Source organism: Suricata suricatta, chromosome 2 (genome assembly GCF_006229205.1).
Source record: "Suricata suricatta isolate VVHF042 chromosome 2, meerkat_22Aug2017_6uvM2_HiC, whole genome shotgun sequence".
Classification (NCBI taxonomy): Eukaryota; Metazoa; Chordata; class Mammalia; order Carnivora; family Herpestidae; genus Suricata; species Suricata suricatta.
The window spans coordinates 86,897,245-86,911,636 of NC_043701.1; the positions used below are offsets into that span (position 1 = coordinate 86,897,245).

Consider the following 14,392-nt stretch of genomic DNA (forward strand, 5'->3'; position numbering starts at 1 on the left):
GGAGGAAGGAGACTTGAGGCGATTATATGCTAATAAGGATGTGTAACATTTAAAGTAGATAATAGTTTCAGGGAGAGAGGGTTTGAATCCGAGATTTCACCTACTGCAGACTTCCTTCCCTGCAGAACTGAAACGGATGCCTGTTTATAGGTCTTTTTGGTATCCAGGGGTAAGGCATTTTAACAGTCTACTATGTTGTTTTCTTACATTTATTGTTCCTCTGTTTTTCTTCTCTTCTCTCTCATCTATTTAAACATATGTGTCTAACTAAATGAAAAGAAACCCGTTCAGGGATCAAAGGATAGGAAAGGAGAAACCAATTACTAGGTATTGGATGAATAAATGTCTGAAAAACATCAAAGGAAAAATGCTATATAAATGCTAGATAGGTTTAACCCGAAGTGTCCCCTTTGTTGGGTAGGAACAGTGTGTTCCTCTCTGGCTGTTAGGGAAACAGCAAGAGTTAGCTACTGCTGTTGTTCTGAATACAGGGTTTGCACGTGTATTAGTAGGTAGCAATCTATCCATTATTTAAAAAGATAGTCGGCTTTTCTCAGGGCTATTATTTAATACCGCTGCATCCATGGGAATGGATAAAATGGGAAAGGAGTTGTTTATTCCAATTCCTGCAGAGAGGGGCACTGCTCTTCCTAAAGACAGTGATGACCACAGTATTATGATTTGAATCCCTAATTGTCATCACAGTATTCAAACATTAGAACATTAATGCATAAAAGTAAATTTATCTGGGCTCCTGCATAATTAAAATTACAGCTATGTCTCAGGGTTTTACTCACATTTCATTTAAGAAATAAAGGAATCTATTTATAACTCTGTCCTGTAGTCACATAGTTTTTAATTGGTTTTGTATGATTTGGGGTTAGCTTTCACAAAGCGCTCAGCTATTTATTGTATATTTTATTCTGATCCAGGAGGACATTTATATGTACATTTATAAAAAAGGAGATATATTAATCAACTGGAAGCAGATCAAAGCTCTCCAGCCAGCATATGACTATAATAATGTTCATGAATGCTGTTATTTTTTAAATGATGATTACATTACTTTGATGTTACTAGTTTCAGAACCAAATTAATTCAGGTATAAAATTTATAATTAAAGTATGAATACACTAAATTATGTTATAAGATGGTAGTGGGTAGAATTTATTAACTAAACAACTTGTTGTCAGCCCATTTGGCAGCTCCACTCCCATGGACAGATATAAGGACGTTGTTAGGTCCACAAGAGAAAGATATCAAATGGGTTGATATTTTCTCCATCTCGAGTTTTCTCTTAGTAGTTAGAATAATTTATCATGGGCTTCTATAGCCCCCAACATGTGTAGGAAGAAGTCATGGGCACCAGGTCTAACTGAGGAGTTAGAAGCTCCTCTCTATGTGTTCAAGATCTACTGAGGCTCCCACTTATCTTGGTTCATGTTTAACCCCACTTTTAGATGTAGGAGGAGTTAAAACCTGTCAGGAATGCAGGGACCCTTTTGGTATGGAAGCGGGATGAAATAATTACAACACGGAGTGTGGCTTCAGGAAAAGAGATCCAACAACTATGTTTCCTAACATTTCATAAGGTCATACCTAGAAATGATGACATTACTTTTATAAATTGGAAAATTAATAGTTACAATTCTCTGTACCTCAAAGATATAATGGCAGGCTTCATTCCTTTGTTTGAATTTCAAGCTCTCTCTTACCCAGACCTGAGTACTTAGATTCTCACAGCTGGATATTAGATCCTAATATCAAAATCTGCTACCAAACCACATGCGATCAATGTTTAGCAACAGAGAGAATAAATGATGGCTCTTGGCAGGTGTCCTAGGCAACACAAAATTCACATGAAATTACAAAAGATGATGAGTAGTCTGATTAAGATTTATTGCCTTTATTCACCTTGATTACTTATTGTTCCCCAAGCATTTCTTTCCAAATAGGCTAATTAGCATACCTTTGGGCTCCAACCAGAACAAAATATAGGAAATTATGTGTAGAAATCAGTAGTTGGACAGTTTCTTTTCAAGAGGGTGCTTAACAGCCTCTGAATAGTACAGAAAAACATCTGCTGGCAATGAGCTGCACTGAGCACAGGTCACTTGGCTCAGCATGAATTGACGTTATTAGGGAAGAATTTACTCGCAAAGATATAACACAGTACCCCTCACCTCTTCACAATATTTCAGGTCAACTGACTTGCCATCACTTCGAACACAATCCAACATCCTTGTTTTAAAGCCGTTTCCACAAACTGCCTTCTCACTCAGCTGACACGTGCTCCAGTCTGAAAGGAAGGGAGCCCATCAGAACAGAAGGCTATGTATGAAACAGATTTCAGATGAAACTCTGATGACCTGGATCCCATATTTAATTCACAACTGCTTCCTAAGCCCCACAATCAATCATCCCACACGCAGAGCATATGGGCCCCAGCTTTGAACATATCAAGAGTCAAATGGAACTGCTGGGGTTGCACATAGCTACAGGGATTATTCTTGAAGGCAGATGTCTATTTGACAACCCTGACAGCTAGCTGTTTGGTGATAGTGGAAACCGGCTTTGTCCTGCAGATCAAATGTCACGTCAAAACTTTTTTCCTACTAAAAGTAGAAACTTCAACTTCAACATTATTTTTAGTTTAATAAAACAATTCATAATTTTAATGGGTGGTACATGAACAGTGTAGTTATATTCAAAGAGAACACTATTTCACTTGCTGTTCATACTTAGAATGTTTTAAAATATACACTTATTTATTTCAAAATCACTTTGGCCATATCTATTTAATTCTTTAATTTCATGTCTTTTGCAAAATAATTCTTTCAATCTTTCTTTCCAGGGTAGGAGGGCATGTCCCAGAGAACTGTGACATCTTTGTATCAGCCAAGGAAATGGAAGAGAAAAACCTAAGGAGACAAAAAGCCAATCTGGCTGTGTGTTATTGCACAATGTTTGGCGTTTGTTTCAGAGGGAAAATTACTTGGGAAAAAATCCAAAATAAGCTTCAGTGTTGCCTTACATCACATAAACCAATGCATTCTCTTCTTTCCTAGAATATGGCACCTTGACGGTATGAGATGAAGGTTATAGAAAAAGTGGACGTCATAAGTCTTTTCTTTGGAAAAAGCATTCATCATTTTTCATCTGTACCTTTGATAATACTGAAATGTTTGTAGCTTCTTCATATGGTTTTCAGTAGCTTAAGATTGCTGACATTTTTACATTGGACTAATCATGCTTATAAACTGCCCCCACACAAAGAAATGCCATCCCCCTATGTTATTGGGATTAAACATCTTCTGAAGAAGAAACACATCTTTCAGTAAACCTGATACTTACAGGAAAGATACATATATCTTTTACCTGCATCTTCCCGAAGTGGGAGGATGTCTTCAACAGGATCATTTAGACAATTCACAATCTACCTTAATGTTTGTGTGATATTTTCATTCTCTATCCTGATGTTTATTAAAAAATAGATACATATTTCTGTCATTAAATAATTATCTCTGGAAGAGTAAGAAGCATGTCCAAAAGGGACCCACATGGAGATGAACAATACTTATGGGAATACTGCTGAGCTGAATGGCACAGAATTTGGCCTTTAACTCGGTGATGAGATGACTATGCACGTACCTGTTACATTATAATCATAGTGGAAGCAGTTTTTGTTTAGGTTACAGGGCTCCTTCTCGACAGCATTAGGGCAGGCTCTCCCTTCCTCAGCAGGTTGTCTGATGGGATCAGCTGACCTTTGCCGGAAACTGCTCTGATTGCAAGGCTGACAAAGAACAATACAACTCCTCAGAATGGTGAATCCCCAGCCACACAAGAGCTAATCAGTGAGGGAGAGCACTGGAGTAGGAGTTAGAATTTTTTGGCCACCTCTCATTACACCTCAGTTTCACCATCTATAAAATCAAGTGTTAGATGAGTTTCTGATGTCCCATCTGGCTATAAGATGCTTAAGAGTCTGTGTGGCAAATACCAATCGATACATCCCATCACACATATGTAAACACAGACATGGTTATATTAATTATTATAGATTGCTAATACAGAATTTATAATCAATTTATCTAATATAGGTTCTTGGACCTTAAAAACCATTTAAGGGTGATTTTTAACATATTAGTTATTATAGATCATGAATACAAAAATCTATCAATATATCTATCTATCTATCTATATTTTCTTACACCTGAAAAACCATTTTAAGCATGACTTTAAGTAACTAGCTTTGAGTGACCTCTCTTCGTAATGGGCACATACACATGCCCACAAACACAATTCAGCAGTTAAAAAAGACTAGCTGGCCTTTCTGCTCACTGGCACAGTCATATTCTGAAAACATCTGGTTTCTAAGAACAGGAACTCCAGATCCGATGCTATGGAATTAGAAGAGAAAATCATTTGCATCCCCTTGTGAAAGAGCTGATTCTTTGTTGCTATTGAACCTGTATCCAACTCTACTGCAGCCTGTTTGGCCCCTGCTCTACCAGCCTGTTGTTAATCAGCACCTTTAATAATGTTAACACTGAGATAAAAAATTAATTTCACTTTGAAAACATGCATCATAAATTCTTTGAAACTGTCTTATATTGTATTTCAGCAAATTAATTCCACATTAGATGTATTCTTCCCGTGCTTGTGATACCATTTTGAAACGTGCAGCTTTACAGAGGAGCCTGGGCTAAGCCCAATCTCCTACATGCTCAGCTGATTCTGTTTCAAATGACTCTTCCCAGGGTCCTGTGGAAGAGCTCCTAAGGGCTGTTGAAATCTAGAAGCTTTGTGTGATTTTAAAGTCTCAGCTGGCTTTCTAGGCCCACGGAGATGTGGAGTCAGTGTGTGCAAAGAGATTCACTGACACACAGCTTTCTTCTTTCAATTCCCTTTCTTGCCAGGATCTTTTGCGTTTTAGTGTCAATACCGTGGCTGCTGCGGTACCCCCACTGTGTGAAGGATTATTCCGACAATTTAAATAAAATGGACTGGGCAAAAAGCAAGGGATGACAATAACCTGACACCATTAAAGTACCTTTATTAGAGCTTCATTCTTTTTCCTTTTACCTGGAGGGAATCATTATCACCACTGCAGTTTTTAACATGCTGTGCATAAACCAATCTGAAGGTATTTTGTGCGGGTCTAGGAGGATGGTGGAAGGCATAAAGCTTCCAAGAAGTCGAGCTGTTCTAGTGTGAGACAAAACACTGCTGACTTTAAATGGCACAGTCATAGAATGAAGTAGCCGAGAAAACACCTTTGTTTTTATAACTTATTGGTAACTTACCAATTATTATTTCTTAGTAATAGCTCTGAAGCTTTTGTGGTAAAAAATTGGGTGAGCTCTATATTGATAAATTGTTCATCATCTTACCAAAGTACATCGGGTCCAAGGACCCCATTCAGATATCACACAATCCTCAGGACATGGTAATTTACACTCCCTAGAGCCCAGGGGCATCTCTTCTGGATCACAGAGGTAATCTTCTACATGCTCAGAGGGACCATCTGCCGTGTTCTGCATGCATCTACAAGACAACATACACCTATTCAGTGACAGAACCAGGACAAGTAGAACAATGGCCAACCCATAGGATAAATGGTTCTTCCTAAGACATGATTATGGCAGGGGGAGGTGGGAAGGTTTGCATTTAATAAACTGACTTCTCCAGACATGAAGACATGAAAGGACCTCTGCCTCCCATAAATCTGTGCAGAGCGTCAGTGTGATATAAAATCCACACTTGCTTGTGTCATCATAATCTTTTACAATTACAGCCAGTGTGTGTATGATAAATTCTGTATGTCTTCTCCTGAGAGGAGGGGGTCCTTTACACTCATCCATGATGTAGCACCTAATGAGGAACGGTCCACAGAGATTCAGAGAGGGGTTATAATTTTGTGATATAATGCACATTTTTTCTTCAGAAGAAAATGGTACAGTCCATAGAGAAGGTAGATTCATATATGATGAAAGATGAGGCACCCTGTACTTTCCTAGTGAGAGGCTTCATTATGTATTTTCAAAAGTAACTGATGCCACTTACCAAATTGTTTTGTAATTTTAGCCTCCTAGTATGCTGATAACTTCGAAAGAAAGCCAGAAGTGAAAACACAATTATGGTAGTAGTTCTCTACATTCTCTAAATGTGGTTGTTTCAATCATCCTATATCTTGACCCTTTTTAGTGTTAGTTTTCTTTTTAACAGAACCAATTCAAACATTTTATTTTGTTTCATTGTTTTTTGTAAGAGGTCATGGAAGTCTTGTTTACTCATCTCTTGAGGATCTAATTAATGTGGCTAGTATCAGACTTGACTCTTACCATCATTAATAATCTCTCCAGGCACTTTTCCAGTAGAAGAGAAAAACTTCATCCCTCCTGACTCTGAGAAGGTCAACCAGATTAATGGGTTGAGGAGGAGAATGCATTGCTGGAACTAAAAAGGCAGGCTTGGGTTCTTAAGCCTCTCAAACCCATTGCAATGTTTTACACTGTTGGTTAAATTACTGTATCAATTATACCGGAATCTCACCTTTCCCAGGGATTTACAATCAGTGGGGACATCGCATTTTCACAAATCTACTCTGCAGAAATGCCTTTCTATACAGTGCTGCCCAATTTAAGAGAAATGGTGTTTTCCTATGGGATGCATTTAATGGCTGGAAAACTGCTGTTGGTCATGTCTTAATTGGATTTGCTGTCTGAAAAAATACCCATACGATACCACCTCCACATTTCTTTTTGTATAGTGGATAAAAATACAAAACCACAAAAACACTCAAAGGTAGATATTTATTTGATTTCATCACTGAAGAAAAAGTTATACATTTCTTTGGGAAGATTCTAGTTTCCCAGGAAAAATATCTATCTTTAATGGCACTGAAGAATGTTCTGTTGACAGCAGCTTTGAGAGGACACAGAGCAGAGTTTAATGCTCAAAAGTTGGATTTGCTGCTAAGAAAAGATTGAATTCATGGTAGGCACTGACACAGTGAGCAAGGATTAACTTGCAAAATTACCTATTGATCCAGAGTTAAGGACAGAGGTTCAATACTCGATTAAGTACTTACATACATAAAACTACATTTTCACAGGCTTTTCTCCTTTAATTTTTTTTATTATATAGGTAATTTATTCAGTTTAGGAAAGTCAGAAGAAATAAAAAAAAATTCACATGATTCTATTACTCAGAGAAAAGCATTCTTAACAGATTCACAAAATAGGAATAAACTTTACCTACAATTTTGTGCCATTTAGGGAAAAAATTAGAAATACATTATGGACATCTCATATCACTATTTTGCTAAGATATAACTTTTAATGACTATATTCGGATGGCATCATTTCAAGGTGCCACACTCGCTAAAAAGGCTCTTCTTGTTGACATTATTTATGTTTTATTTACTTCATCTGGTATTAATCAGTTTTTAAAATCACTCTAGGGTACAGAATAAATATTCGGATCAAGCGTTTGGCACAAAAGAAGGCAATTTAAGTGCATTTTCTTTCTTCAAATTCTTGGCCTTTTTCATTTCCACAGGAGATAGAATTATGCAGTGAGAAAATTGAACTGTATTATAAATAACATAGTGCAGAACCAAGATGGAGGCAAAGAGTGGGGCCAACGGAGGCCATGGTGACGATAAGGGGGTGCATTGCAGAGAATTCAAAAGCAAACACAAAAGTAACCAAATCAGTTGCCTTTTATTGTGTGTGTGTGTGTGTGTGTGTGTGTGTGTTTATTATCACCATGTGCTGGCAATTCTAAACACAATGTCCATGAAAAAGTATCCCTTCTCACCAGGGAAAAATCACTTCTGCCACGAGTGTTTGCTATGCCATACCATCCTAATTGAGAAAGAAGGGGATTGGATAAATTGGAATATGCTCCCTTATAGACTCATCTATCCTGAAATATCACCAATACTTGCATATAAGCAGGACATTTTGACCTTAATTAGCAGAGGATACGGTTAGAGAAGTTTACTACTCAATCAGTAACAAATAGGAACATTATTATGTGATCAGGGATCACAATCAATACTGACCTTCTGTTTTCTCTGTTTACATTAAAGATGTTTATTGAAAAAATAAATTGATCTCAAAAGTTACTTTGATTAAGATGTCTTTGGAAATGGTGAGGATATCTATTTATAAAGAGAAAAAGCAACATGTACACAGATAGTTGAAGGGAAGCTGGAAGAACAGTAGTTCTTTACTGCTTTTTTAATTAAATTTTTTTTTAAATTTTTAACCAACTGAGCCACCCAGGCGCCACTTAAATTTTTTTTTTTTTTTATTTTTAGAGAAAGAGAGAAAGAGAGCCTAAGTCAGGAGAGGGGGAGAGAAGAGACAGAATCTTTCGAAGGCTCCAGGCTCAGCACAGAGCCCGACTCGGGGCTCCATCCCACGACCTCGGGATCATGATGTGAGCGGAAAGCAAGAGTCAGAGGCCCAACCGACTGAACCACTCAGGTGTGCCAATAGTTCTTTATTATACTTTTTCTTATTAACTAAAAGCCCAACTTGATAAAAATTTTTATAAGAAACATATTTTTAAATTTGAGGGAGAAATTTTAAGTTTGGAAAGGAATGGTGGAAAATGGAATCTCTGTCTTTTCCTTAATCTCCCAGACCCTCATCCACCTTTATTAAGTTCTCAGAAAAATAACTTGGAATTCAGAAGACTTATGAAAAAACATATAGAGATTATTTTTACTGGAAGCAAAGTTACACATAGTGTGCCAAAGTTTTGTGATATGAATGCTAATTTACTCGACTTCTCTGTTGAAAAATATAAATCTTAAATTCATGAAAAGTTAGGTCAGGGTGACAGTGGGCTTCCTCATAAGTTGTGAAGTTCTGGATGTTTTACATTTGTCTTTACTGTGTGTCACTAGGAAGGGTTGGAAGAAACTGGAATAAAGAGTGATTAAAAAAAAGAGTGTTTGGGTATCTCAGTTAGTTGAGCGTCTGACTTCAACTCAGGTCCTGATCTCATGGTTTGTGGGTTCGAGCCCTGCATCAGGGTCTGTGCTGACAGCTCAAAGCCTGGAGCCTGCTTCGGATTCTCTGTCTCCCTCTCTCTCTCTGCCTCTTCCTTGCTCTCTCTCTCAAAAATAAACAAACATTAAAAAAATTAAATATTAGAAAAAAGTGACAAGAGACTGTGGATTGAAGAGCAATTCTGTTACTTTTCTAGATGTGTATTTTTGGTAAATTCCTTAGTAATTCTGAGTCTACAAAGTGGAGATAATAAAGCCAAACACACTTGTTTTGTAGGGTTCTAGAACCCGTAAGAGGCATATGCAGATACTGTAGGGACAACTTAATGAGTATCAAAGTTGTATTAGGTGTTAGGGAATACCTATGAATATGACAGGGTCTCAGTGTGGAGAAAATGATAAAGTTTAATAAAAATGAAAGACCAGTAAATGGATCTTTTCAAAACAATGAGGGGCATGGCGTACTCTCGAGCATCACTGCTCAACAGAACTTTCTGTGACGACGGAAGTGCTCTCTGTCTGACAGAATAGCTGGTAGCCACCTTTGGCGGCTGAGCACTTGAGGTGAGTCTAGCTACTGGGCATGCGGCCAGAGAAGGCTTCCCGGAGCAGAAGAGAATATTCAAAAGTTAGCCAGTTTGATGTTAAGGAGCAAGGGTGTAGAAGAGATTATCATTAAAAAGCAGTAAGAAATACTTTTGGCCTTCAAGAAGGTATTGGGGTTGGGAAAATATGCCTGAGTTCAGCTTGCATTTGATATGTGAATCCTTTTCACTGGACCGCCTTGCTGTGAGGCTCCCAAAGTCAAAAGGCCCAGTGTGACAAATGGCTGCTTGAAGCAGATCCCCTTAGAGGTTTCCATGCACTCAGATTCCTTAGAAACAAAACTAAAGTCAGTTTTATTCAGGAGCCTGGGGAGGCGTGAAGGTTCACGCTGGCACACCTGAGACAGGGAGGGGCCGCGCGTTCTGTGTCTGTGCAACTGGGCTTGGCCTTACCTCACTTTTCGAGTTTGCACACCCTCTCCACAGTTATCTCGCATGTTGACGAAGGTCACCTTGCAGATGCTCCATGGCTCTGTGACCCAAACGTACTGGTTGCAGTGACTGTGGCAAGGAACGACCTCGTACACCTGAAACACACACAATTCTCAGGGATTTCTCCTCAGGGAACCCGATGAGAGTGTGCGGGGACATTTCACATCACAACAATCATTGTAGTCTGTTCACTCCTCTGCTGTCTTGTTCGTTATTCGAAACTAGAAATGCAGGAAATCTGAGAGGTAGAGTAGTGACGGGCAGGGCTAGCGGTGTTGTGTTCTCTTGAGCCTGTAGGACTTTACAGGTGCAGGTCTGACTGGGAAGAGCACCTGAGGCCCATCACACGCTGTCCCACACCACACGACACTGTGATTTCACGGGGCATCTGTCTTGTTCACAGAGCTGTGTGTCTCCAGTGCTCAGGCTAGAGTGCTCAGATGTTAGCCATTCCACAGAGATTTGTTGAAGAGATGAATGGATGAATAAATGAATTAATAAATAAGCATGTAAAAGTAGTTGTTTTCAAAAAAATATGATTTGGCCTGTTTTCCAAATAAATGTATGTAATAATAAGAACTCATATATATATATATTTTTTTTACATTCCATATATGAAACTAACTTAAATGATAAATAATAAGGAAAGAAAAACCTCTTTAAAATGAATCCTCAATCATCCAGGGCTTGGAAGCAAAGTCTGAAATTGGTTTCATATGACACAGTTACAGCCCAAAGCAGGGAGGGCTGTGTGACACAAAGCAAACGTGTCTGTCTACCGCTGTCCATGAAGGCTGGAAGCCCCACATTTAGGGTGGTGTGTTTGGTGTCAGGATTTTAGAACAATGAACCAATTACGTTTTTTTCTCAAGGAAAACAATGACTAAGTCAAGGAAATAAATAAGCCATAATCTACTGCAACACAGCTAACTCAACCATTAAAGAAAAATGTCTTTTAAAACGATTTCAAAATCTATGGTCATTCAACACTATTTCCTTTTCACACCACACACACACACACACACACACACACACACACACGTATGTTTTTGGTAACTATTTAATTCCAGAAAATATAGATATAAATAGCCCCTTAGAGCTATTATTTTGTGCACATTTCAGTGAGTGAGTAAAGGTGACCTATTCCAAGTAAGAATAAATCATATGCACTGTTGGCATAAGAATCCACAACTACTCTTACAAAAGATTACCTTCACATTGGGGGCTGTACTTAAAGGGGACTAAATACTACCAGGTAAGACATAACCCTACAACTTGTGGGGAAGGGAAACACTGAAAGGGAAATGCCATTTTGCCTAATCTTTTGATGGTTTTCATTTTAATCTCCTACAGTGGACTGAACACAAATCAGTTCAGAGGCACTTCCCGCCACCCATCTTCAGTCCACCTGCACCTTTGTCCCTCCTCTGAGAAGCATGACATCATTCACAAGAGAGGTGTCACTGCCTTTGAAGCCTGGTGAAGTGAGGCTTGTTCCCCCAATGCCTGCAACTCAGGCCCTAATATTAAAATGAGAAAACAAAGGTAGCATGCTAGAGGGACAAAACAACAACAACAACAACAAAAACCCCAAAAACCAAAAAAAGAAAAAAACCCAACCCCCCCAAAAAACAGATGCAGGACAAAAATTGTAGGGGCGCCTGGGTGGCTCAGTCAGTTAAGTGTCCAGCTTCGGCTCAGGTCATGATCTCAGGTTTGTGGGTTCGAGCCCCATATCGGGCTCTGTGCTGACAGCTCAGAGCCTGTAGCCTGTTTCGGATTCTGTGTCTCCCTCTCTCTCTGCCCCTCCCCTGCTGGCCCTGTCTCTGTCTCTTAGAAATAAATGAAAAACATAAAAACAAATTAAAAAAAAGAATTGTACGGAAAACGTGCTATTTTCTCCCTGTAAAAGATAAAAGACAATGGCAGGAAAAGAAATCCATTCTCTGAAGTCTCAGGAGTAAAAAAGAAAACAAGCAGCATTCTACCATGAACCAGGAGGTATAAGAGTTCTTACCTGTGCCTGGAGTAGTGGTCAACAAGGATGAAGAAAAGGAAAGAAAAAAATAAGGAAAACAATGTCAGTATACTGAATGCAAAAGTTCATGTTTAAAGTTTTAAATATTATGTTACCCAGACATAAAAGTCTACTTTTCTTTTTTGGTAAATGATTAGAATATTTTCATTAAGCCCTGGACAGAAAAAGCAACTTCTCATTATTGTTTAAAGTGAAGAAACACAAATGACTATTGCAAACAGCCCAGTCAAGGAAAAGATTAGATGGACAGGATGAGGAAATCTTAGGAAACTGAGCAGACCTCAAAATACAGACCATGAGGGATTGATAAATGACTGCAAATATTTTGTGATCCAAATGGTGAAAGAAATCTATCCATATATTGATTGGTTAATCTATTGATTTAATCAATCCATCCATCTACATTTCCTAGGAAATGAGAATTTGCTTTCTTAATTAGAAAATGGAAACTCAAAGACCATTTTCAGGTCAATGGACCACTGATTGTTTTATCGAGGAATTAGAATTGTAGCAAAAAACCCATGTGACTTACAGTTTTCAAAATTAATGCAACCTTGGCATATTCTTTACTTTCCTAACATGTTATGATAAGTCCTAGAAATTTCTAATTTTTTAAATGTCAGCAATTTATCTAAATAGTCAGAAGTCTATTATTTCATGTTTTATTGAATTTTTCAGTTGCTAATGTTGTAATTTACCACCAGTAAGCTGATTAGCAAGTATCCAAATGTCCCTATCAGAATTAAATGTTATCAGAGTTGGAGGGTGATGGAGAAATGGCTTAGGTAAAAGACTTTTCATAGCAAAGAGAACTTGGCAGAAGGTCTTGAACCTTTAAAAATTCACTAGTAATAAAAAGTTGAGGCAAGTATGGCTTATTTTAATTGAAGGGCTGACTGGCTGTACACACACACACTGAACGTATGTGTATATGTAGAATTTCTCCTTATTAGAGCCACAGATAAAAATTTATTAAAATTTAAATTTGCCACTGAAACTTTAAGATTTCAAAACTTGTAAAAAACAGTTTTTTGCATTATGAACCTTACATTTCAGTTATTCTGTTTCATTAGGGTCACGTTTTCTTTGCAAATATGGACTCTGGCAGGGAATCTTGGTTACCAGTAGAGGGCAGCAGTGCAGCGTATTATTCTCTGGTTGACTTTAAGGAAACACGTAGCAACTTAACTGGGGAAAACCAAGAGTTCTTCAGAGTAGTACGTCCTGTGGCAGGTAATTCTCCACTTTGTTCATCTTTAATTTCTTCATTCAAAACTTATTTTCTCTAGGGTGTACCTTTATTTTTACTTTGTTATTATTATTTTTGAAGATCGAATTGGCTTTATCATCTGATTCATGAATTGAGCAGCTTTCCATTTGTCAAGTTGGGGGAAGCACCCAACAGCATACCCTGATTATTACTAACAATTTGAGTTAATTTGGGAAGTAAAGTATGTGTACTGGAAGGCAGAGTGTTTGGAGATTAAAACTAGTCTATATATGCATGAAATCTATCCACATACTTAAGGATGGCTCATATATATCACTTGGTTCATTTGACTGTGACAATATAAATACATACCTTAACATCTACATACTACATTAAATTTATTCTTTGTTAATTCACATGAAGGTCAAACAAGATAATATCTGTCTACATCTTATATTACATTTGAATTTGTCACCATTCCCTCTATTAGCTTTTTTACTCCCTATCTCCAACAGAACACAAGTAACGACTCTGAACAGCAGGTAATGAAGTGAGCATACAAAATCAAATAACGTTCGAGATAAAATTAAAAAGGTCAATGACTAAATTGGTAGATAACGTAGTTACACTGACTTTGAGGTCATCTTCATAGTTCTTCTTTTCTAAACATACTTTATATCAAACAAATTTAAATGAACATTCAATACCTATTTCCTAGTTTTAGATCCAAACCCACATACTCGCTTTCATGTTAAGTAGTTGGCAATTGCGATATCTTTTCCGACATTCTAGGGGAGTATAATAATGAGACAATCTTGCTCTCAGCACACAGCTAGATACACTTTTATGATATTACCTGAAAGGTAGGTGTCATTTTAATTTCCATTTAATTATATTCATATGCATATACATGCTGGGTACTGAATGTAATGCAAAGGTAATATATCTGATTTGGGATTTTAATAGCATACATACATTAACGCAGACATTCTAAAGGTAAAATGGGTCAAATTTCTTATTTGAAAGGGGCTATGATTTACTCTTCTCCATTTGGAGAAAAAAAGTAGAGCCTAGTG

General features: G+C 37.7%; 1 protein-coding gene across 1 annotated transcript in view; it reads right to left on the reverse strand.

Annotated features, from left to right (window-relative positions):
- The window catches only part of THSD7A (thrombospondin type 1 domain containing 7A), a 430,772-nt gene that overhangs the window by 26,849 nt on the left and 389,531 nt on the right, over window positions 1-14,392 (reverse strand). Inside the window, exons 15-19 of the mRNA XM_029929576.1 lie at window positions 12,086-12,091; window positions 10,030-10,163; window positions 5,397-5,550; window positions 3,652-3,796; window positions 2,184-2,299 (exon numbers count right to left, since the gene is read on the reverse strand). Of these exons, the coding sequence (XP_029785436.1) occupies window positions 2,184-2,299; window positions 3,652-3,796; window positions 5,397-5,550; window positions 10,030-10,163; window positions 12,086-12,091 (555 nt within the window). The remainder of the gene's footprint in view (window positions 1-2,183; window positions 2,300-3,651; window positions 3,797-5,396; window positions 5,551-10,029; window positions 10,164-12,085; window positions 12,092-14,392) is intronic.